The 25,522-nt window shown below is 49.2% G+C and overlaps 1 protein-coding gene and 1 non-coding gene across 3 annotated transcripts in view; both read right to left on the bottom strand.

Moving 5' to 3' along the window:
• The window catches only part of CIB2 (calcium and integrin binding family member 2), a 53,216-nt gene extending 27,981 nt beyond the window's left edge, over positions 1–25,235 (bottom strand). The window contains exons 1-2 of one of the 2 annotated variants that reach the window (XM_060260137.1): positions 25,029–25,235; positions 9,542–9,576 (exon numbers count right to left, since the gene is read on the bottom strand). In XM_060260137.1, the coding sequence (XP_060116120.1) occupies positions 9,542–9,576; positions 25,029–25,079 (86 nt within the window). In that variant the 5' untranslated portion in view covers positions 25,080–25,235. The remainder of the gene's footprint in view (positions 1–9,541; positions 9,577–25,028) is intronic. The other variant, XM_060260136.1, reaches the window with a different exon arrangement.
• Positions 13,161–13,235, bottom strand: TRNAP-AGG (transfer RNA proline (anticodon AGG)). The gene has a single exon. It is a non-coding gene; the product is annotated as a tRNA-Pro (tRNA).
• Positions 25,236–25,522: the final 287 nt, after the last annotated feature.

Genomic DNA, 25,522 nt, shown 5'->3' with positions numbered 1-25,522 from the left:
AGAATTGATTTGTGAGTATCTGCAGCTCTCAGGGAACCCCTGCCTGGCCCGGGGGACTTGGCAGCCCTACCGTGAATCGAACCCGGTTCTCCCAGATAAGAGTCCGCATAATTAACTACACCAAACATGTATCATGGCAGCTTGTGCAAACAGAGGGCAAATTCTTTCTTCGCCTCCCCGTAAATCTCCCGACAGGCTGCCAGCCACACAGCCTTGCTAATAAAAACTCCCCGCAAAGCGAAACTGCTGAAAGCGGGAAGATAAAAGCGGGTAATGGCTCATTGATTAGGAGGCCGGAGTGGCCATCAGACCATGAGATGCCCTAAACATGCCATTAACTCCTCCACAGTCTCCGCATGAACACCAGTCGATACTGGCGTGGGGAGAAGAGGTTGCAGAGTATTTCTCGGGGAAGGAATGCGTGTCCCGCCGCGGGTCATACAAGGTGCTCGTTGCCATACAGATACGCAAACTGCCCTATCAAGTACTGTTCTATGCCACCCTTTCACCAAGGAATACTTTGTAAGGGTCCTTTCCAGGGGTTATGTAGAAAAATAGGTGGTGGAGCTCATTAGCATAACTCATTAGCATATGCCACCACCACCCCCAGCCAAAAGTAACCCGATGCAAGAAAGGAGAGCCCCGGGCGAGCGAGGCCTGCTTGGGCTGGCTAGAGATCCAGCCAGCCCAAGCAGGCCTCGCTTGCCTGAGGCTCTCCAGGGCTGCCCCCCCAGTCAAAAGGCCAGCAAGCCACCCACTGCCCAAAATCACATAAAAAGTGGAGAAAGGGTGGCGTGGGCTTCTCCAGAAATTAATGATGGCTGCTTGGGGCGTGGCAAAGCCCCTGGTGGCTGGCTGGCTGCCCGCTCTCCTAATCCAGGGACAGTTATGCAGCTGCACCTATTATTCAATGGACACGGTAGGTGGGGAGGAAGAGTGGGAACTTTCAGAAAGGCTCAGGTTCTGCGCTCTTGTGAGCTCCTACTGAATCTGAGGCCTGCCTGTATTTAATGGCAACTCTCCTGGAAATGAAGAGAAAGACCATTCCGCCATAAGAACAGCAAAAGAGCCCTGCCGGATTAGACCAATAGTCCATCTAGTCCAGCCTCCTGTCTCACTAGGGTTGCCAAGTCCAATTTAAGAAATATCTGGGGACTTTGTGGGTGGAGCCAGGAGACATTAGGGGTGGAGCCAAGATCAAGGCTGTGACAAGCATAATTGAACTCCAAAGGGAGTTCTGGCCATCACATTTAAAGGGACCGCACACCTTTTCAATTCCTTCCTTCCACCCCCAAAGTCCCCAGATATTTCTTTAACTGAACTTGGCAACCCTATCTGGCAGTGAATTCCACTCATCCAGACCTTCCTGCCCATCAGCTTCATTAGAAGCCCCTGAGTTCTAATCTTTTGGGAGGAGAAAAATTTCCCTTTGTCAACTCTCTCCATTCCATGCATAATTTTGCAAACGTCTATCCTATCTCCCCTTGGTTGTCTCTTTTCTAACCTGAAAAGTCCCAGACTCTTCAGCCGTTCCTCACAGGGAAGGTGCTCCAACCCCCTCAGCCTCTTGGTTGCCCGCCTCTGTACTTTTTCCCCCTCTGTAATCCAGCAAATTTATTTCCTGAATCCACAAAAAGAACCTTAAAAGCCTTGGAGAGACTGGTAGGGATGAGTCGCCAGATCCAGGTTGGGATGTACCTGGAGATTTTGGGGGCAGAGCCTGAGCATGGGGGGTTGGGGAGGGGAGGAACTTGAGTGGGATACAATGCTGGGGATCCCACCTTCCAAAGTTGCCATTCCCTCCCACTAATGTGATCAACCGTCATCTTGGAAAATCGCCAGGCTTCTCCCAAGATCATTGTCATCAATCTCCATGCCCCTCCCAAGATAGTCCATTAGCCACAGCATATTGTTGGAGTTCTCTGTCTGGGGCAAGTGATGCTCTGTATTCTTGGTGCTTGGGGTGGGGTCACAGTGGGAGGTCTTCTGGTGTACTGGCCCCATTTATGGACCTTCTGATGGCACCTGGTTTCTTTGGCCACTGTGTGACACAGAGTGTTGGACTGGAGGGGCCATTGGCCTGATCCAACATGGCTTCTCTTATGTTCTTCTGTCTGGGGCACTGATGCTCTGTATTCTTGGTGCATATTGTTGGAGTTCTCTGTCTAGGGCAAGTGATGCTCTGTATTCTTGGTGCTTGGGGGGGCACAGTGAGAGGTCTTCTGGTGTCCTGGCCCCACTTATGGACCTTCTGATGGCACCTGGTTTCTTTGGCCACTGTGTGACACAGAGTGTTGGACTGGGTGGGCCATTGGCCTGATCCAACATGGCTTCTCTTATGTTCTTCTGTCTGGGGCACTGATGCTCTGTATTCTTGGTGCATATTGTTGGAGTTCTCTGTCTGGGGCAAGTGATGCTCTGTATTCTTGGTGCTTGGGGGGGCACAGTGGGAGGGCTTCTGGTGTCCTGGCCCCTCTGATGGACCTTCTGATGGCATCTGGTTTTTTTGGCCACTGTGTGACACAGATTGTTGGACTGGATGGGCCATTGGCCTGATCCAACATGGCTTCTCTTATGCTCTTCTGTCTGGGGCACTGATGCTCTGTATTCTTGGTGCTTGAACGGGCACAGTGGGAGGGCTTCTAGTGTCCTGACCCCACTGATGGACCTTCTGATGGTATCTGGGTTTTTTGGGGCACTGTGTGACACAGAGTGTTGGACTGGATGGGCCATTGGCCTGATCCAACATGGCTTCTCTTATGTTCTTCTGTCTGGGGCAAATGATGCTCTGTATTCTTGGTGCTTGGAGTGGGGTCACAATGGGAGGGCTTCTAGTGTCCTGGCCCCACTGATGGACCTTCTGATGGCTCCTGGTTTTTTTGGCCACTGTGTGACACAGAGTGTTGGACTGGATGGGCCATTGGCCTGATCCAACATGGCTTCTCGTATGTTCTTATGTCCCAGGGGCCTGAATATCTTCAGGACTGCCTCTCCCCATATGACCCCCCCCCCGGGCTCTGAGGTCTGCTGCTCAATATCTTCTCATAGTCCCTGGTCCTAAGGATGCCCAGCTGGCTTCAACGAGGGCCAAGGCCTTTTTGGTTCAGGCCCCTACCTGATTGAATGCGCTCCTGCTGGAGATCCATTCCAGACCCTGCAGGACTTATCCAGGTTTCACAGGGCCTGTAAGACGGAGCTCTTCTGCCAAGCTTTTCATTAATCCAGTGGGCGTCCTTTGAAAGTCATCACTTTCCCCTGCCTTTCACCATTATGGTGTTATGTTATGCTGTCAGCCATCAGCCGCATGCCGTTTACCGCCGATAACAGTAAGACTGTTTACTGTGCTGCTCCTATTTCATCATGTCTGTTTTTTATATTATTTTAACTCTGTTGTTTTATTAGTGTAAGCCGCCCAGAGCCCACTTGCAGGATAGGGCGGGATATAAATCCAAAAATTAAATTGCATTAGATAAAGATCAATTATAATAAGATATTCTAAATAAAGAAGCAAAAAGAACAAATCTCCGTAAGACTTCCCCGAGACGTAGTAAGTAGCAAGAATAGGAATAGGAGTACTGCCTCTTACAAAAATCAGATCGAAGTTTGTAAGCTTCCTGTAGTGACATCAGGCAGATGTTTTCATATACCCCCTTTAGCATCAGTGCGCAAATTGCTGTCTGCCAAACTGGAACGTCTGCTTTTCATCTCTATCCATTATCCGTGACCCTCTTGCTTTCTGCTAATGCACTATTAGATCATGCCATATTTTTTCACTGCAGAAAAGCATCAGTCCCGTCCCCTCCTTGTATTTTCCTTCCAAATGATCCTCCAGACGAGACACAGTGCGGGAAGAGTTCCCTACAATACATTCGACACGATCAGGCAAAGCTAGCAATTTTAACTCTTTCACCTTCTCGGTCATTTTTATAGCATATATGTGGGTGTCCGAAGGAGAGCCAGTTTGGTGTAATGGTTAAGTGTGCAGACTCTTATCTGCGAGAACCAGGTTTCATTCCCCCCCTCCTCCACTTGCAGCTGCTGGAATGTCCTTGGCTCAGCCATAGCTCTTGCAGGAGTTGTCCTTGAAAGGGCAGTTTCTGTCAGAGCTCTCTCAGCCCCACCTACCTCACAGCGTTTCTGTCGTAGGGGAAGGAGATTGTGAGCCGCTCTGAGACTCTGATTCAGAAAGAAGGACAGGGTATAAATCTGCGGTCTCCTTCTTCTTTATCATCCTTCTCTAAGAAACCATAACAGGAAATTGGATTTCCTGAGCAAAAGCGATGAGATTGCCCAGTATTTTAGGGCATGATACACCAAATATTCTCGAAAAATTGCTTCAGTAATGGACTAAATGGACTGGGTGCTGAAGAGAGTGATGAGGGATAGAGTTGCCAGGTCCAATACAAGAAATATCTGGGGACTTTGGGAGTGGAGCCAAGAGACTTTGTGGGTGGAGCCAGGAGACATTGGGGGTGGAGCCAAGAACAAGGCTGTGGCAAGCATAATTGAACTCTAAAGGGAGTCCTGGCCACCAGTGTTCCCTCTAAACTGAGCTAGCGTGAGCTAGCTCACAGATTTTTAGCCTCCAGCTCACACATTTTTGTCTTAGCTCCGGAAGGATGACCCCAGAGCACACTAATTGATTCATAGCTCACAATTTTAATGCCAGTTGCTCACAACTGTAATGTCAGTAGATCGCAAAGTAGAATTTTTGCTCACAAGACTGCAGTTTAGAGGAAACATTGCTGGCCATCACATCTAAAGGGACCACACACCTTTTAAATGCCTTCACTCCATTGGAAATAATGGATAGGGGCACCTTCTTTGGGGGCTCATAGAATTTGACCCCCTGGTCCAATCTTTTTGAAACTTAGGAGGTGTTTTGAGGAGAGGCATCGGATGCTATGCTGAAAATTTGGTGCCCCTATCTCAAAAAAATATGGCCCCTCCTAGATACCCAAGGATCAATTCTCCATTATACCCTATGGAAATTGGTCTCCATAGGGAATAATGGAGTGCCCAGCAGACATCTCCCTCCCTCACCCCCACTTTCTGATGACCCTGAAGTGGGGGGAGGGCCTCCAAACTGGGGGGGTCCCCTGCCCCCACCTGGGGATTGGCAACGCTTGATGAGGATGATCAGGGGCCCGGAGACTAAGTCCTAGGAGGAAAGGCTGAGAAACTTGGGAATACCAGGTGTGGAGAAGATGAGGGGGGGACATGATTGCTCTCTTTAAGTATTTGGAAAGCTCAGGTGGGCAGCCATGTTGGTCTGCAGCGGCAGAACAAAGTTGAAGTCCAGGGGCACCTTCTGAGACCAACAAAGTTTTATTCAGGACACAAGCTTTCCTGTGCATGCACACTGCTTCAGATATATTGAAATGGAAAATGCCAATCCATGCATATAGGCAGGGCTTTTTTTGTAGCAGGGGCTCCTTTGCATATTAGGCCACACACCCCTGATGGAGCCAACCCTCCAAGAGCTCACAGGGCCCTTAGTACAGGGTCCAGAGATAGAATTCCAGCAGGGGCTCCTTTGCATATTAGGCCACACACCCCTGATGGAGCCAATCCTCCAAGAACTTACAGGGCTTTTAGTACAGGGTCCAGGGATAGAATTCTAGCAGGGGTTCCTTTGCATATTAGGCCACACACCCCTGATGGAGCCAATCCTCTTGGAGCTTACAGGGCTCTTAGTACAGGGTCCAGGGATAGAATTCCAGCAGGAGCTCCTTTGCATATTAGGCCACACACCCCTGATGGAGCCAACCCTCCAAGAGCTTACAGGGCTCTTAGTACAGGGTCCAGAGAAAGAATTCTAGCAGGGGCTCCTTTGCATATTAGGCCACACACCCCTGATGGAGCCAACCCTCCAAGAGCTTACAGCGCTCTTAGTACAGGGTCCAGAGATAGAATTCCAGCAGGGGCTCCTTTGCATATTAGGCCACACACCCCTGATGTATCCAATCCTCCTGGAGCTTACAGGGCTCTTCTTACAGGGCCTCTTGGAGGATTCTTTTAAGCTCTTGGAGGATTGGCTACATCAGGGGGGTGTTGCCCAATATGCAAAGGAGTTCCTGCTCCCAAAAAAGCCCTGCATTTAGGTAGAGGGGGAGCAGTAAATTAGCATACAGATAATGAAGACATTTAACAGATTTAAGGACCGAACAGAAATAACAAGTTTAGTTTACATGGTTACCATTTGTTTGGGTTTAATTCCCCTGGGGGAAACATAGGGAAGGAAATAAATCTGCCAAAATTGGAGCTTAACGGGCAAATGTATCCTTAATTGTGGAACGTTGAGAGCAATTAACAGATACCCTGCCATTACGTAATGAACAGTGGAATGTAATGTAATTTGGAATGGTTAGACTGAAATGTATTTCTCTGGTTTGGAGGCAACGGGGGAGAGAACTCTATGCAGCCAATCTCCCAACTTCCAAGAATCAGATACTGTAAGGTTGCCTCCGTGCCTGAAAAGAGACGAATGAAGTGTAATTTTGACATATTTACTTCCTTCAGTATTCTTGTTGTTTTAATTCAACTTAATCGATCGCCCTATCCTGGCTATCTGTCATCCCCCAGAAGTAACCCCAAAGAAATGCTCGCCATCTAAAAGAAACTTGTAATCCCTGCTTAGTCCTTGCACCTCTCAAAAATCCTCATCAGGCCTCAGAAGCAGCAGGAGCTCACAGGAGCGCAGCTCCTGAACCTTTCTGAGGGTTCCCCTCCTCCTCCCCACCTACCTGGTCCATTGAATAGCAGGTGCAGCTACATAACAGTCCCTGAATTAGGAGAGAGGGCAGCCAGCCAGCCACCAGGGGCTTTGCCACGCCCCAAGCAGCCCTCATTAACCCCTAGGGTTGCCAATCCCCAGGTGGGGGCAGGGGATCCCCTGGTTTGGAGGCCCTTCCCCCACTTCAGGGTCGTCAGAAAGCAGGGGGAGGGGAGGGAAATGTCTGCTGGGAACTCTATTATTCCCTGTGGAGATTTATTCCCATAGAAAATCATGGAGAATTGATTTACGGGTATCTGGGGCTCTGGGGGGGCTGTTTTTTGGGGTAGAGGCACCAAATTTTCAGTATAGCATCTAGTGTCTCTTCCCAAAATACCCCCAAGTTTCAAAAAGCTTGGACCAGGGGGTCCAATTCTATGAGCCCCAAAAGAAGGTACCCCTATCCTTCATTATTTCCTATGGAAGGAAGGCATTGAAAAGGTGTGCCGTCTCTTTAAATGAGATGGCCAGAACTCCCTTTGGAGTTCAATTATGCTTGTCACAGCCTTGACCTTGGCTCCACCCCCAAGGTCTCCTGGCTCCACCCCAAAGTCCCCAGATATTTCTTGAGTCGGACTTGGCAACCCTATTAACCCCTGGAGAAGCCTGCACCACCCTTTCTCCACTTCTGATGTGATTTTGGGTGGCAGGTGGCTTGCTGGCCTTTTGACTGCAAGGGGTAGACCAGGAGAGCCCCAGGCGAGCAAGGCCTCGCTCACCCAGGGCTCTCCTGTCTTGCAACAGGTTGCTTTTGGCTGGGGGAGGGGGGCAGCATATGTTAATGAGTTATGCTAATGAGCGCCACCCCCTATTTTTCTACAAAATGACCCCTGATCCTCATGATGCTGTATTTTAATTTGCTGCTCTTACCTTCTCTCTATAGGCATGGACTGGTAATTTCCATTTCATTGTATCTGAGGAAGTGCGCATGCACACAGAAGTTTATACGTCGAATAAAACTTTGTTGGCCTGACTGGACTCAAAACTGTGTTCTCTTTGAAGGACTGTCCCTTAGAGGAGGGCAGGCTGCTGTTCCTGTTGACAGCAGAGGAGAGGACTCGCAAGAATGGGCTTAAATTCCAGGCAGAAGAGTAATGGCTGGATATTAGGGGGGGAGGATTACAGTAAGATTCGTTCAGCAAGGGAAGCCTCTGCCTGCTAGGTGATCAGACCCACCAAGCTCTCTCGGCCTCGCCTACCTCACAGGGTCGTTGTGAGGATGTGGAGGATGAGGAGGGAACGATGGGAAAAGCTGCTCTGAGCCCCTGCTCAAGGAGAAAAGCGGAATATAAATAAAAAACAGGTAGAATATGCTGTAAGGGCAGGGCTTTTTTTGTAGAAGGAACTCCTTTGCATATTAGGCCACTCCCTCCTGACGTAGCCAATCCTCCAAGAGCTTACAGGGCTCTTAGTACAGGGCCTACGTAAGCTCCAGGAGGATTGGCTACATCGGGAGGGTGTGGCCTAATATGCAAAGGAGTCCCTGCTACAAAAAAAACCAAGGCCCTGAGTAGGGTTATACACGTTGTGTGACACAGAAATATCTGTTGGGCGGCACGGAGAAACGTTCTCCCAGAAGGCCCCAAATGCTAGATTTCTTTTTTATACAGGAGGTATTTGTGTGGAAGGGTGAGCACGAAAGAACTCCAATGAACCACTGCAAAAGAAGTCCACATCCATCAGCCCAATTCCCCGCCGTTCCACCCTCCATTGCCTGCCTGACACGTTCTGTTCTTCTCCAGATATCTGCTCTTCGGCAGAACCGAGAGTCCTGTCGCTTTGACGGGACAAGGGAATGATTGTTCATTTTTACATTTTTACCTTGAAGGAACACTGACCACAGAAGCAATGGCTCCTTTTGGGCAAAAAAAAAGAGATGGAAACGTAGAAATTCTTCAAGCGGGTTTACACTAGACACCGAAGAATGTCAGAACAGCTCCATGGGCCCTGACCCGGGTAGTCTAGGTAAGCCTGATCTCGTCAGATTTCGGAAGCTAAGCAGGGTCAACTCTGGCAAGTACTTGGATGGGAGGCCTCCTTGGAATACCAGAGCCGGGAGGCAGAGGCAGGCTTTCTTCAGCCGCCTCCCTGAATATCCTCCAGGCCCCCAGTAGGGGTCAGTCACCAGAGGTCACCAGGACTTTCAAGTGCGGACACACACACACATGCACACATAAATACAAAAATACAACACACACCCCAGCTCTGCAGGATCAGACCAACGGTTCATCTAGTCCATGATCCTGTTTTCCTACAGTAAAAGCCGGGAATCTCACAAGGAAACCCAGAATCGTAACTGTGGCAGAAAGGGTAGCCCGGTCAAAGCTGACTTGTTGCAAATCCATGGACTGAAAGAGGTGGTTTGCCATTGTCTGCTTTGACCTGGACTTCTTTTGTGGCCTCCCATCCAGGGTTTTCTTTGTAGCAGGAACTCCTTTGCATCTTAGGCCGCCACACCCCTGATGTAGCCAATCCTCCAACAGCTGACAGAGCTCTTAGTAAAGGGCCTACTGTAAGCTCCAGGAGGACTGGCTTCATCAGGGGTGTGTGGCCTAATATGCAAAGGAGTTCCTGCTACAAAAGGACGCCCTGGCAGCCACCATCGTTCGAGGTGAGTGGTCCCAACACCATTGGCTACAGCTGGTTTGGCTTGGCCCCTGTCCAGTTTTAAGTCCCCAATCTGCCCCCACCCCTACCCGACAACTGAGTAACGTTTAGCTCATCCTCTCCAAATTATCAGAGCAGAACAGAGGGCGGTCTGCTTACCGAAGGATCTCCTTTCGTGTGAAGAAGGTGCAGTCCTGCAACAGTACAAGAGAGAGAAGAAAATTAAAGGACTTTGGTGACTGGGAGAGCTGGCCAGAGAGTTACATTCTTGTTTCTCGTGTAAGCATTTACGTGCTAACTTATTCTATGGGAACGAACAAACACAGGAAGCCGTCCTGCGTTGCATCGGAGTAGTGAACGTTGATCCGACAAGGTCAGCCTTGTCTACTCAGACCGGCAACAGCTCTCCAAGATCTCAGTCAGAGAAGACTATCCCAACATCCGCTTACCTGGCCCTTGTTTAACTGGAGAGGCTGGAGATTGAACCTGGGACCTTTTGCATGCCAAGCAAATGCTCTGCTCCCCAAATGAACACACAAAGCTCCCTCCTACTGAATCAGACCCTTGGTCCATCAAGATCGGTTTGGTCCATGCCAGGGGTGGCCAAACTTGCTTAACGTGAGAGCCGCACAGAGTAAACATATCAGAACATATGAAGCTGCCTTATACTGAATCGGACCCTTGGTTCATCAAGTTCAATATTGTCTTCTCAGATTGGCAGCGGTTCTCCAGGGTCTCAAGCTGAGGTTTTTCACACCTATTTGCCTGGACCCTTTTTTGGAGATGCCGGGGATTGAACCTGGGACCTTCTGCTTCCCAAGCAGATGCTCTACCACTGAGCCACCGTCCCTTATCCGATGTTTGAGAGCCACAGGACATGAACATCAGATGTAGGAAGGAAGGAAGGAAGGAAGGAAGGAAGGAAGGAAGGAAGGAAGGAAGGAAGGAAGGAAGGGAGGGAGGAAGGGAGGGAGGGAGGGAGGGAGGGAGGGAGGGAGGGAGGGAGGAAGGAAGGAAGGAAGGAAGGAAGGAAGGAAGGAAGGAAGGAAGGAAGGAAGGAAGGAAGGAAGGAAGGAAGGAAGGAAGGAAGGAAGGAAGGAAGGAAGGAAGGAAGGAAGGAAGGAAGGAAGGAAGGAAGGAAGGAAGGACAAATAGATGGGGAGGAGAGGTGGAAAGAAAACAACTTTAAATGCCTTCTCCAAGCTGGCCAATGGGGCAGAGGGGCTTCGAGAGCCACATCATATGTGTGAAAGAGCCACAGGAGTCTCCCCAGCCACAGTCTGGCCACCCTTGGTCTATGCAGTCTGGTAGCAGCTCTCCAGGGTCTCAGGCAGAGGTCTTTCCCATCCCTTCCCGCCTGGTCCTTTGAACTAGAGATGCCAGAGATTGAACCTGGGAGTTTCTGCATGGTAAATGTTCTACCAGTGTGTCATGGCCCCTTCCCAAGGAAAAACGAAGGAGCAAGTTAGTAATAGCCAGAGTGGTGGAGTACTGATTTGAATACTAGTCCAGGACAGGGAAGATCCCTGTTCAAATCCCCCTTTCAGCTGTGAAGCCAACTAAATGACCTTGAGCGAATCCACAGTTGAGCATTTGGAGCTTGCGAAAAAATTGACGAAGCCACCAGTGACGTTTTTATCTTGCCGTTCCTCCAGGTTTTGACCAGCATTCAGGGCTCTTTACACACAAACATCAGAAACTGTGGCTCAGTGACAGAACATCTGCTTGGCAGGCAGAAGGTCCCCGGTTCAATCCCCGAAATCTCTAGTTAAAAGGACCAGGCAGGAGGTGATGGGAAAGACCTTGATCTGGGACCCTGGCTCAGTGGTAGAGCCTCTGCTTGGCATGCAGAAAGTCCCAATCCTCAGCATCTCTAGATAAGAGGACCAGGCAGAAGGAAAGATCTTTCTCTGCCTGAGACCCTGGAGAGCTGCTGCCATCTACAATGATGGAGAGAGGCCATGGCTCAGTGGTAAAGCATCTGCTTGGCAGGCAGAAGGTCCCAGGTTCAATCCCCAGCATCTCTAGTTAAGAGGACCAGGCAGGAGGTGATGGGAAAGAGCTCTCTCTGCCTGGGACCCTGGAGCCACCGCCGGTCACAGCAGAAAATGCTGAGTTCAGCAGACCAATGGTCTGGTTCAAGATGAGGCAGCTCCATGCATGTTTTATCCCATTTAATTTAATCCTTTTTTGTAGAAAAACCCCAGCAGGAACTCCTTTGCATTTTAGGCCACACCCACTGACCCCAAGCCAGCCGGAACTGCGTTCCTATGCATTCCTGCTCAAAAAAAAAAAAAACCCTGAGCTAATGGGACTCTTTAGCTTGGAGAAACGTCGACTGCGGGGTGACATGATAGAGGTTTACAAGATTATGCATGGGATGGAGAAAGTAGAGAAAGAGGTACTTTTCTCCCTTTCTCACAATACAAGAACTCGTGGGCATTCGATGAAATTGCTGAGCAGTCAGGTTAAAACGGATAAAAGGAAGTACTTCTTCATCCAAAGGGTGATTAACATGTGGAATTCACTGCCACAGGAAGTGGTGGCGGCCACAAGCATAGCCACCTTCAAGAGGGGTTTAGATAAAAATATGGAGCAGAGGTCCATCAGTGGCTATTAGCCACAGTGTGTGTGTGTGTGTATTAAAAAAAAATCTGCCACTGTGTGACACGGAGTGTTGGACTGGATGGGCCATTGGCCTGATCTAACATGGCTTCTCTTATGTTCTTATGGGTTCAGTTCAGATTCGAACGCAGATCTCCCAGTCCTAGTTTGACCCTCTAACCATGACACCGCACAGCCTCTCAAGTTAATTGGGTCAAAGGCAAGACGATGGGAGCAGCTAGAAAAATTTAATCGGTCGACAGCCCGAATTGTCCAAAGGCAAACCACCCCGGCAGATCGAATCAGATTGGTTTGGGTTTCAAGGCACCCTTCTCAGAAGTCTAACTCGGACATCAATTATTAAGTCCTCTTCCTTCCCTGCCTAGGAAGAAGTGAGAGGTGAGGGCAGGGGGGTGTCTCTGGCATATTGTGTGGCTGAATAAGGTTACAGAGGTACAATGAGAGGGGTTCTCGAGAGACGGGGCCGGCGATGTCACATTGTCTGAAACTGCATAAACTGAAATAAGAGCCAGCTGGGTCAAGTCTGCCTTCGTCCCAGAGAGTGTAAAGGCCAGACTCTGCAGCTATCACTTCAAGGTGCTCTGTTTACCGCCCAGGAAGCTGGATTGCTTGGTGGTAGGCGATCTGCCCTGTAACTGGAGAGGCTCCGAAAAAGAGCCGAGCCATTACTTAACTTGAGAGTCGACTGCGTGCCTTCCAGTGGAAGGCAGAAGAAGAACACTGCAGATTTATACCCCGCCCTTCTCCCTGAATCAGAGTCTCAGAGCGGCTCACAATCTCCTTTATCTTCCTCCCCTGCAACAGACACCCTGTGAGGAAGGTGGGGCTGAGAGAGCTCTGACAGAAGCTACCCTTGCAAGGACAACTCCTACGAGAGCTATGGCTGACCCAAGGCCGTTCCAGCAGCTGCAAGTGGAGGAAGATATTGGATTTATATCCCGCCCTCCACTCTGAATCTCAGAGCGGCTCACAATCTCCTTTATCTTCCTCGCCCACAACAGACACCCTGTGAACATATGAAGAACATATGAAGCTGCCTTATACTAAATCAGACCCTTGCTCCATCAAAGTCAGTATTGTCTTCTCAGACTGGCAGCGGCTCTCCAGGGTCTCAAGCTGAGGTTTTCCACACCTATTTGCCTGGACCCTTTTTTGGAGATGCCAGGGATTGAACCTGGGACCTTCTGCTTCCTAAGCAGATGCTCTACCACTGAGCCACCATCCCTCCTGTGAGGTGGATGGGGCTGAGATGACTCTCACAGCAGCTGCCCTTTCAAGGACAACTCTGTGAGAGCTGAGGCTGACCCAAGGCCATTCCAGCAGCTGCAAGTGGAGGAGTGGGGAAACAAACCCGGTTCTCCCAGATAAGATTCTGCACGTTTAACCACTACACCAAACTGGCCATTCTGAGCTAGGTAATCAGAACTTACAAAGTTATCCGCCAGGGGAACACAAGAGCAACCCAATGGGATCAGGCAGGCCAAGGTTCTACAAAATGGTGCCTAGGATTGCCTTGCACATCTCATTCCAGACCTGGGGCCAGAATCCGAGTCTCTGAAATGACGACACTTGGGCGTGCGTTGTCCTTTCCCAACACGGGCAGCCCGTTCTACCAGACGAGCTTGAAGCCAATTTTATTGGATTTTTTTTTTCATCAGCCAGAGCTCAGGCAATTGAATTCCAATTGAATTAAAATGTTTGGGGCTGGCAAACGATGGAGATGAATCATCGAAGCTGTACAGAGCAATTTCATTGAGATGGAAAATTGCACAGGGACAAAGAATGTTATTAATGAACATGGTAGAATAAGGGTGCCGGGGGTGGGGGGGAGGGAAGAGCTTATTCAAAGCATCCGATTGGTTCGTGGGATCGCTCCTCCCCGGCCCATGTCCCCTAACAGGGCTGGTTTGGGGGTTTTCAGGGCCAGGAGGCGGGATCAACAGAACTAGCATAGTCTCTGTGTTTAGAGAAGTTGCTTGGACTCAGGAGCCCAGCTGCTTTACCTTCAGGTGCCCAAACTTGCTTAACGTAAGAGCCACACAGAATAAATAGTTAGATGTTGGAGGGAGGGAGGGAGGAAGGAAGGAAGGAAGGAAGGAAGGAAGGAAGGAAGGAAGGAAGGAAGGAAGGAAGGAAGGAAGGAAGGAAGGAAGGAAGGAAGGAAGGAAGGAAGGAAGGAAAAGAAGACTGCAGATTTATACCTCGCCCTTCTCTCTGAATCAAAGACTCAGAGCGACTTACAATCTCCTATATCTTCTCCCCCCACAACAGATACCCTGTGGGGTGGGTGGGGCTGAGAGGGCTCTCACAGCAGCTGCCCTTTCAAGGACAACTCTGCGAGAGCTATGGCCGACCCAAGGCCATTCCAGCAGCTGCAAGTGGAGGAGTGGGGAATGAAACCCGGTTCTCCCAGATAAGAGTCCATGCACTTAACCACCACACCAAACTGGAAGGAGGGAGGGAGGGAGGAAGGATGGAAAATAGATGGAGAGAGGGAGAGAGAGGTGGAAAGAAAGCAACTGATGAAATTGCTGAGCAATCGGGTTAAAACGGATAAATAATAATAATAATAATAATAATAAATTTTATTTATATCCCGCCCTCCCCGCCTCGGCAGGCTCAGGGGGGCTAACAACATTTCTTAAAAACATACAGTAATAAATAAAACCTTTAAATTTAACAATATAAAACAATATAAAACATTAAATTTAACAATATTAAAAACCAGTCAATACAATTAGATAGTTTGGTCTGACAGTGCTGGTGGTGTTTGACGCTAGTTCTGCCAGTTTATACACAGTGGTCTAGGTCTTTAAACCGCATTGGCGGATCCTTATTTAACAGCCTTCTTTAGCAGTCTGAATAAGCAAGTTTAAAAAAGGTGGTCTTGCAGGCCCTGCGGAACTGGTCAAGGTTCCGCAGGGCCTGCACCTCCTCAGGGAGTTGGTTCCACAGGGCAGGGGCCGCGGTTGAAAAGGCCCGTGCTCTGACATTTTGATGTACTTCACCCAAAATCACCCAAAGGGTGATTAACATGTGGAATTCACAGCCACAGGAGGTGGTGGTGGCTACAAGCATAGCCAGCTTCAAGAGGGGGTTAGATAAAAATCTGGAGCAGATGTATTAGCCACAATGTGTGTGTGTGTGTGTATATATATATATATATATACTTTTTTTAGCCACTGTGTGACACAGAGTGTTGGACTGGATGGGCCTGATCCAACATGGCTTCTCTTATATTCTTATGTTAGGAAGGAAGGAAGGAAGGAAGGAAGGAAGGAAGGAAGGAAGGAAGGAAGGAAGGAAGGAAGGAAGGAAGGAAGGAAGGAAGGAAGGAATGGGGGATGGAGATTGCGCAGCTCCAGTATCCACAAGGAATGTGATTTCCCGACCTTCAACATCAACTGTGACCATAGGCTCCACAGAGTCAGGACTGTCGGCGCCTGGTCTGTCCTAGTCATCCCATCCTTCCAACCCAACCAAGCCCTGGACAGGCTCTTCTTCGTTTCTGCCACTCTGGATTTGGCCTCTTCCTCTTCCCCCCACACTGGTGGAAATAAAGCAACTTTAACTTTAAATGCATTCTCCAAGCCACTAGCTGGCTTGGCTTGGAGAAGTGATTTGAAGAGAGTAATGCCTTTTCTAAGCCAACCTATGGGTCAGTGGGGGCTTCAAGAGCCACACAATATGTGTGAAAGAGACACATGTCACTCCTGAGCCGCAGTTTGGCCACCCCTGGTGTAGACTGATACAATCTAGGAAGCAATCTCCTTTTCCCCCCTCTAACACACTTCCTCTCACTCGCACACAAAGAAGGAGCATGTTTCTCTCCATCTTGCACCATGGGGAATGGGCACACATCTAGCATCCAGCAGCGTCCACTTCGCTAGAACAGGTAATCTGTTTCTATCTCTCTCCTGCACTATCTAGAATGTAGTTCCTTTAACAGACATGTATTAGTTTGAAATTGACAAAAAGGCACTATAACTTCATAAGTTCACTGCGTGGTTAGCTTTAAGCATTCTGCTACGAGGCCAGGGGTCGTTTGACAGAAAAAGAGGTGCTAGAGCTCATTAGCACAACTCATTTGCACACGCCACACACCCCTGACATCACCGGAAGGTGTTCCAAATTATATCAGCCTTATCACTGAAAATGGCGCACAAAGTTGAGAGCTTGGGGGTGCTGCTGGACACCAGCCCTGACAATGGAGACCAGCCCTGACAATGGAGGCCTAGATAACAGCCACTGCTAAATCTGCTTTTTTCCATCTTAGGTGGGTGAAGCAGCTGGTCTCCTTCCTGGAGCGTGACGACCTGGCAACAGTGATCCATGCAACAGTCACCTGGAGGTTGGACTACTGTAATGCCCTCTAAATAGGACTACCCCTGTGCCTTAAAACACTTCTTGACTGGTAATTGCCATTATAAAACTTCACTCCAGTCCCACCATACTTTTTGAATTACTTTCTCCTATGTGTCCACAGTGGCACGAGGAAGATTTCAGTTTGTGGGCGGCAAAATAGTAGAAAGTTTGTCAAATCTTAGAGTTCAGAAAAATTCTCACCGGGGGACAGGGGCTGAGCAGTGGAGTCCAGAAGCAAGCATTTGGGGAGGGGTAAGAAAGAAAGAGCACAATAAAATTTAGAGGTTCCAGAACTCTGGTCCCATGAGCTCCTGCCCAAAATGAAGGCTGCTTGAGGTAAAGATTCCTGGCTGTACTAAACCAGAAAATCTAACAGGTTATGGGTGCTGCAAAGAAGATCGGGCTAAAAGAAGATAGAAGAAGAAGAAGAAGAAGAAGAAGAAGAAGAAGAAGAAGAAGAAGAAGAAGAAGAAGAAGAAGAAGAAGAAGAAGAAGAAGAAGAAGAAGAAGAAGAAGAAGAAGAAGAAGAAGAAGAAGAAGAAGAAGAAGAAGAAGAAGAAGAAGAAGAAGAAGAAGATATTGGATTTATATCCCGCCCTCCACTCCGAAGAGTCTCAGAGCGGCTCACAATCTCCTTTATCTTCCTCCCCCACAACAGACACCCTGTGAGGTGGGTGGGGCTGGAGAGGGCTCTCACAGCAGCTGCCCTTTCAAGGACAACCTCTGCCAGAGCTATGGCTGACCCAAGGCCATTCCAGCAGGTGCAAGTGGAGGAGTGGGGAATCAAACCCGGTTCTCCCAGATAAGAGTCCGCACACTTAACCACTACACCAAACAGAGGATAGTACACAGAACGACGCTCGGAACTCTCAGAACCAGGTTCTGGATCTGAGATACTCATAATCTCCCCCCCCCCCCAAATTCCTTTCTCCAACAATGCACCCCCTTGCTCTGGAATAGGGTTGCCAAGTCCCCTGCATCCCGGAGCGGGTGGACTTTCACCCAGAAGTGATGTCATCCCGCTGGCAACACTGTGCGTGGCCGCTCTTGGCGTTTCCGGGAAAACTCTATGGTTTTCCTGGACACTCTAGCCATTTGGGAGGGGGGAAACTCTATGCTATCTATTGTCAGTAGCCCCAGCAAGACCTCCGACAGCACCATCCTAAGGCCTGAAACAGCAGAGGCATTTCCAACAAGGAAATACATGTCCTTTTGTAATTTGCCTAGACTTGCAGGAACACCGGCAGGCAACGTTTATTACCTTTGATGGCTATCCAGACCAAATAGCCTTCTAAATTATCACACTGTTCCACCATGTGATCCCAGCTCTGTATCGGTTTGCCCTCTTAATCAACAAACTGCATGTATTTCAGCCCACTGTACCTGATCCAGTTTGAGCCAGTTTGGAGAGCCAGTTTGGTGTAGTGGTTAAGTGTGCGGACTCTTATCTGGGAGAACCGGGTTTGATTCCCCACTCCTCCACTTGCACCTGCTGGAATGGCCTTGGGTCAGCCAGAGCTCTCTTATCTGGGAGAATTGGGTTGGATTCCCCACTCCTCCACATGCACCTGCTGGAATGGCCTTGGGTCAGCCATAGCCCTGGCAGAGGTTGTCCTTGAAAGGGCAGCTGCTGTGAGAGCCCTCTCCAGCCCCACCCACCTCACAGGGTGTCTGTTGTGGGGGGGGGAGGAAGGTAAAGGAGATTGTGAGCCGCTCTGAGACTCTTCGGAGTGGAGGGCAGGATATAAATCCAATATCTTCATCTACCTCACAGGGTGTCTGTTGTGGGGGAGGAAGGTAAAGGAGATTGTGAGCCGCTCTGAGACTCTTCGGGGTGGAGGGCGGGATATAAATCCAATATCTTCATCTACCTCACAGGGTGTCTGTTGTGGGGGAGGAAGGTAAAGGAGATTGTGAGCCGCTCTGAGACTCTTCGGAGTGGAGGGCGGGATATAAATCCAATATCTTCTTCTTCTTCATCCCTTCTATCTACCTACTCTGTCTACTGATGGACGGCCAGCCTGACTGTGTCCCAGAAAATCTGGATCTGGCGCTGCAAGCTGTGGCGGGATGGGTCAGGCTGAGTAGATTGAAGCTGAATCCAGCAAAGACAGAGGTCCTTTGCCTGAGCCGGGGCGGTCTGGGTAGGGAAATCCCCCTTCTAGCATTTGACGGTGCGCCGCTGAAAACGGCGCACAAAGTCGAGAGCTTGGGGGTGCTGCTGGAGCTTGCCCTGACAATGGAGGCCCAGATAACAGCCGCTGCTAAATCCGCTTTTTTCCATCTTAGGTGGGTGAAGCAGTTGGTCCCCTTCCTGCAGCGTGACGACCTGGCAACAGTGATCCATGCAACGGTCACCTGGAGGTTGGACTACTGTAATGCCCTCTGCATGGGACTGCCCCTGTGCCGAACCCGGAAACTGCAGCTAGTGCAGAACACGGCGGCCGGGTTGTTATTGGAGCTCCCTAAATGGGAGCACATACAGCCGGGGCTGCGGAAACTGCACTGGCTGCCAATAGTGTACCGGATTCGTTACAAGGTTCTGATTATTACCTTTAAAGCCCTATATGGCCAAGGACCTGCCTACCTTAGAGACCATCTCTCCCCATATATTCCCCAGAGGGTACTTTGATCTGGTTCTCAAAACCTATTGGTAATCCCTGGGCCGAAGGAGGCCAAACTGAAAGTCACCAGGGAAAGGGCCTTTTCGATCGCTGCCCCCCACTGGTGGAATCAACTGCCAGAGGAAATGCGGGCCTTGCGGAATCTTGAGCAGTTCCGCAGGGCCTGCAAAACCATCCTCTTCCAGTTGGCCTTTAATTAACATGGCACCTACATTGTGGATGGAATACCGTCACGCAGTAAAATCGAATAAGGTATAACATCTCGATCTGAGCGCCAAACGAAATGTCGTTTTAAAGCACTGCATGTTTAATTTTATAGAATGTACTATTTTATCATATGCATTGTTTTAATTGTGCTGTGAGCCTCCCTGAGCCTGCTTCGGTGGGGAGGGCGGGATACAAATCAAATCAAATCAAATCAATAAAAACATAAATACAATCCCCTCGTCTGAAGAAGCGTGCATTTAGCGCACGAAAGCTTACGTTCTGAATAAAACTTTGTTGGTCTTAAAGGTGAAACTTGACTCCTGCTTTGTTGAGCGCTTCCCCAGAAATCGAAAGGCAAACCATTCCCAGGAAGTAGGTATGAACTGCAAGTTTTGGTGCGCTGTAGCATTGTAGAGATGGCTGGACAGCGTTACTGATGTAACAAACACGAATTTGAGCAGACTTCGGAGGATGATAGAAGGCAGGAGGGCCTGGCGTGACTAGGGTCATGGGGTCGCAAACAGTTGGACTGAACTGTGCGACTGACCAACAAAAGCGTTGGACCGCCATTCTACTTGTTGCAAGCCACTCTATATCCAGCAGCTCACATAAGAACGTAAGAGAAGCCATGTTGGATCAGGCCAATGGCCCATTCAGTCCAACACTCTGTGTCACACAGTGGCCAATATATGTGTGTGTGTGTGTATATACACACACAGACACACACACATACACAAGTTCAACTTTGAGTTCTTTCAGAACTCTTGGATGTTTGCCATCCGGACCGGGTGACTTATTAGTTTTTAATTCTTCAATCAGTTGTAAGACCTCCTCTCTTGTCACCTCAATTTGACTCAGGTCTTTCAACACCCCTTCCAAAATTAGTGGTTCTGGAGCAGGCAAACGCTTCTCATCTTCCACAATGAAGATGGAGGCAAAAAATGCATTCAGCTTCTCAGCCATTTCCCTATCCTCCTTCAGTAATCCTTTTACCCCTTGGTCATCCAAGGGCCCCACTGCCTCCCTGGCTGGTTTCCTGCTTCTAATATATTTGAAGAAATTTTTATTGTTGGTCTTTATGTTTTTTTGCAATATGCTCCTCATAGTCCCTTTTTGCCTGCCTGATCACAATCTTGCATTTGATTTGCCACAGCCTGTGTTCCCTTTTATTAATTTCACTTGGACTAGCTTTCCACTGCTTAAAGGAGTCCTTCTTACCTTTTACAGCTTCCATTACTTTGTTAACCATGCAGGCCTTCTCTTGTACCTGTTTGTGCCTTTCCTAACTCGTGGTATATATTTTATCTTAGCTTCTAGATTGTAAATAGCCTCCAAGCTTCCCCAAAGAACTTCCCCAACTCCACGCTTGGAGTTGGCCATGATCCTGCCCTAAAAGCTGCCTCGGTGGGCCTTTGCTGCCGCTGTTTGTGGCCCCAGCCAGCCTTCCTTTTTCCCTGCATGACCTGGCTCCCCCTGCTGGCCTTATCAAAGAGGAAGAAGAGTTGGTTTCATCCCCACTTTTCTCTTCCTGAAGGAGTCTCAGAGCAGCTTACAATTGCCTTCCCCTCCTCGGCAGTGTCCCCTCTAAGCTGAGTTAGTGTCAAGCGCCGATATTTCCCAATAACCGAGTCCTTTTGTTTTGAATCAAAAGTAGGTTTATTGTTAGAAACTCAGGAGCTTTGCCAAGGACACAAACCTTGGGAGTAATGGGGTACAAACAGTTACTCAGTTGCTATAGAGGATGTCAGCAAAGGTTACATTATATAGATGCATACTTGAGTCATGGGTTCAGAGGTTACTAGGCAACTATTTTCTTACGGAGGAATTTTAGGCTATTGGAAACATCAAACCTTCTCACACTTCTTTGTGGAGAGATAAGGATTGCCTGTGTGAAACCGGGGGAGAGGCGACTTGGAGGTATCAGCGGCCAGCCTCTAGTATAAACATCCCAGGGCCAGATGTTTTTGCTACGTGCCCTCTGGGTTGTAAATAATGGGGGAGAGCTGGAGAGCTGATGACCTGCTCTCTACATAGTAAAATGTGGTCCAGAAATGAGCGCGCTTGACAGTTAGTGTGAGCTAGCTCACAATTTTTTAACCTCCAGCTCACACATTTTGTCTCAGCTCAGGGAAAAGGGCCCTAGAGCAAACTAATGTTTGCAGTAGCTCCAAACATTAAGGCCAGTAGCTTACAAAGCAGAAGCTTAGAGGGAACACTGCTCCTCGCCCCACAACAGACAGCTTGTGAGCAGTGTTCCCTCTAAACTGAGCTAGAGTGAGCTAGCTCACAGCTTTCAGGCCTCCAGTGCACACATTTAGTTCAGGAAAAATGGGCCCAGAGCAAATGGGCCCTGAGAGCCGGTTTGGTCTAGTGGTTGTGCATGGACTCTTATCTGGGGGAACCGAGTTCGATTCCCCACTCCTCCACTTGCAGCTTCTGGAATGGCCTTGGGTCAGTCAATAGCTCTGGCAGAGGTTGTCCTTGAAAAGGCAGCTGCTGTGAGAACCCTCTCAGCCCCACCCACCTCACGGGGTGTCTGTTGTGGGGGGAGAAGATACAGGAAATTGTAAGCCGCTCTGAGTCTCTGACATTGGGGGTGGAGCCAGTAGCAAGGTTGTGACAAGCATAACTGAACTCCAAAGGGAGTTCTAGCCGTCACATTCCAAGGGACCGCATGCCTTTTAAATGCCTTCTCTGCATATGGAAATAATGAAGGATAGGGACACCTTCTTTAAGGGCTCATAGAACCTGACCCCCTGGTCCAATCTTTTTGAGACACGGAGGGTAGTTTGGGGAGAGGAGCTGGATGCTATGCTGAAAATTTGGTGCCTCTAACTCAAAAAACAGAGCCCCCCAGAGCCCCATATACCCGTGGATTAATTCTCCATTATACGCTATGGGAATTGGTCTCCATAGGGAATAATGGAGTGCTCAGCAAACAACACCCCCCCGTGCTTTCTGATGACCCTGAAGTGGGGGGGAGGGCCTCCAAACCAGGGGATCCCCTGCCCCCACCTGGGGATTGGCAACCCTAAACTCTTTCCCCCAGTGTCCTTATTCTCATTAGACATTGACCTTTTCCCAGCTGTTAAGCCCATGGTAGAAGGGGAAAGATAACCATTTATATTGCAAGGACTAACAGAACGTAAGAGGGGATTTTAACTGGGGGGGGTGCAGGGAGAGCAAGAAAACGGATTAAATCCACTGATTCAAATCAGACCCTCCCATAACTTCCTTTTCAAGACTTAAAAAAAATATACAGGGTGACCAGCGTTCCCTCTAAACTGAGTTTGTGTGAGCTAGCTCACCGTCTTTTAGCCTCCGGCTCATACATTTTTGCCTTTGCTCAGGACAAATGGCCCCGGCGCAAGCTGATTTATGCAGGAGCTCACAACTTAAATGCCAGTAGCTCACAAAGTACAATTTCTGCTCACCGGACTCCATAGCTTAGAGGGAGTGTTGAGGGTGACCGAATCAAAGATCAGTGACAAGGGGTATCCTCACAACCATAAAATATGCTCATGAGCACACGAAGCTGCCTTACACTGAATCAGGTCATCAGTCCAACAAGGTCGGTATTGTCTACTCAGACTGGCAGCTGCTCTCCATGGTCTCCAGTAAAGATTTAACGCAGGAGTAACCAAACTGTGGCTCGGGAGCCATGTGTGGCTCTTTCACACCTATTGTGTGGCTCTCACCACCCTGTCAGCCAGCTTGGAGAAGGCACTACTCACTTTAAATCACTTCTCCAAGCCAAGCCAGCGGGCAGCTTGGAGAATGCATTCAAAGTTAAAGTTGCTTTATTTCCACCTCTCCCCCCCTTCCCCATCCATCTCCTTCCTTCCTCCCTTCTTCCCTTCCTTCCCTCCCTCCCTCAAGCATCTGACGTTCATGTCTTGTGGCTCCCAAACCTCTGATGTTTATTCTATGTGGCTCTTACATTAAGCCCGTTTGGCCACCCCTGGTCTAACACATCATCCATTACCTGATCCTTTCAACTGGAGAGGATGGGAATTGAACCCAGGTCCCTCCTGTGTGCAAAGCAGTGTCCCTTCCGCTGGTCTCCTAATTCACAACCAACTCAGGTCACAACACTTAGATTTATAAGTCCTGTTCATTTAGCGCCTGGAGGGAAAGCAATTGACCAAATACCTGGCAGATTTCAGCTGAGGCTCCACCCCACCCCATTATCTCATTCTCCAGCCCCACATAGCAGCTAAGCAGAAATAAAAGTATTGATTGCCCTGGATGCAATCGATTTAGAAATTAGTTCTACTAAGTGGGCCGTGGACCTAGCTGCATCTGGGCGTGCCACGGCCAGCCAGAGTTATTTTTCTGCCTGCGATAGATCGTGATTTTGCTATCAGCTCCACCTTCCGTCAGCCGTGACTGGGGAGGCTGACCCAAACGCTTCCCCCTCTTTCCAGATTCACTCGTCAGAAAGGTCTAGAATAGCAGGAGGCACACAATCGCAGAGGATTTTTCCCCCCCCCTGGTTAACCCGAACCCCCTAGAATTCTGCAACGGATTGGGCAGGACCAACCCCACCAAGCACATTTTCCTGGCAAAGCTCCCGTGGATTTCGACAGGATTATCTGCAGAATCATTTGGAAAAGGTCCCGACGTTGCTTTCCTGGAACCGAAGGCACCCAAGCTGGTGCGTTCTCATCCTCATCTTTTTGGGGGTGGTCACAACTCAGAGGCCAAGATGGAGCCGATCCTGACGTTTCCCTTTCTCAGATCCTTCCTAGGATCTAGGACTCCCACCATCTAGAACGTGAACAGCAGGAGTCGGTGGGTAGACTCCCAAGAGAAGGCATGGATGAAAAGACACCCAAATATTTTGACATGCCCTAACCCTGAGCTGGAGGGCCCAGGTGACCCTGATTTTGTCCATTCGAGGAAGCTAAGCAGGATCCCCTCTGGTCTGGATGGGAGACCACCAAGGAAGTCCAGGGTGGCTACGCAGAGGCAGGAAACGGCAAGCCACCTCTGAACGTCTCTTGCCTTGAAAACGCCATAAGCCAGCTGCGACTCCACAGCAAAAAAAACACACCAGGGTTTGGATTGTTTGGTGGTGTTGCCTTATGAACGACCATAAGAACATAAGAGAAGCCATGTTGGATCAGGCCAACGGCCCATCCAGTCCAACACTCTGTGTCACACAGTGGCAAAAATTTTTATATATACACACACACTGTGGCTAATAGCCACTGATGGACCTGTGCTCCATATTTTTATCTAAACCCCTCTTGAACTATACTTGTGGCCGCCACCACCTCCTGTGGCAGTCCTGGACTGTCAAACCGGCGGCAAGATTTCAAGAGCAGGGGCCTTTGCAAAGACCGGCTACCAGCGTTCCCTCTAAGCTGAGTTAGCGTGAGCTAGCTCACAGATTTTTAGCCTCCAGCTCACAGATTTTCGTCGTAGCTCGGGAAGGATGACCCCAGAGCGCACTAATTGATGCAGTCGCTCACAACTAATGCCAGCAGCTCACAAAGTAGAATTTTTGCTGACAAGACTCGGCAGCTTAGAGGGAACATCGCTGGCTGCCCCAATAGCCTTCTTTTGGAAGGAGGACCGAATCTCTGCACAGCCTGGGATCTTCTGCATGCGAGACATGTGCTCTGCCACTGAGCCACAGCCTCTCCCCCAAAATGTTGCCATCGCTATGTCTTTGGTGCCTTGGGGAGGTTGAACCGTGTGCGGTTTTTCCGCCTCTTGAGGCTAAAAGATCTTCGGCTGTCTTTGCATAAACAAGGTGGCGTGCCCATCGAAGAAGCATGCACCCCTGATTCCCAAGAACGCCAACGAAGAACGCTTACCTGATAGGCATCCAGTTGTTCATCGGTAAATATCGTCTGCTTATTACCCATCTTAAGCAAAGAACCCTCTCGGTGTGCCAAAGCGTTCCATGGCAAGATTCAGGAGTGCTCTGTCCTGCAGGCATTTATAACATGCCTGTAACTTGACCAAGCGGAAGAAAATCCTGGAGACTGCATCGAAAACACTCGCGTTTCTGTCTTGAGAGAGCACTGAGTTACAATCCTGCACAGATATCACCCGGAATGAGGGCGGCTGTCAGTTCCCAGCTGCCACAGAAGGGATTCCAAAGGATGGGGAACTGACGGGGAGCATTCAACGTCTGGAGAAGCCATCTCTTCTGCCTCCGATCTCGAATGCACACAGAGAAATCTATAACTCTCCTCCTTATTTTGCGCCCTCATCAGACAATAAAGGTATCCGGCCACTAGGTGGCGATGGAGATCCCTCTCTCTTTTTTTCTTCCCTGTTTTGCAAAACCAAGTTACAGTGTTAA

Source organism: Heteronotia binoei, chromosome 19 (assembly GCF_032191835.1).
Source record: "Heteronotia binoei isolate CCM8104 ecotype False Entrance Well chromosome 19, APGP_CSIRO_Hbin_v1, whole genome shotgun sequence".
Classification (NCBI taxonomy): Eukaryota; Metazoa; Chordata; class Lepidosauria; order Squamata; family Gekkonidae; genus Heteronotia; species Heteronotia binoei.
The sequence above is the reverse complement of the archived record's forward strand: the minus strand, read 5'-3'. Positions and strand labels throughout refer to the sequence as shown.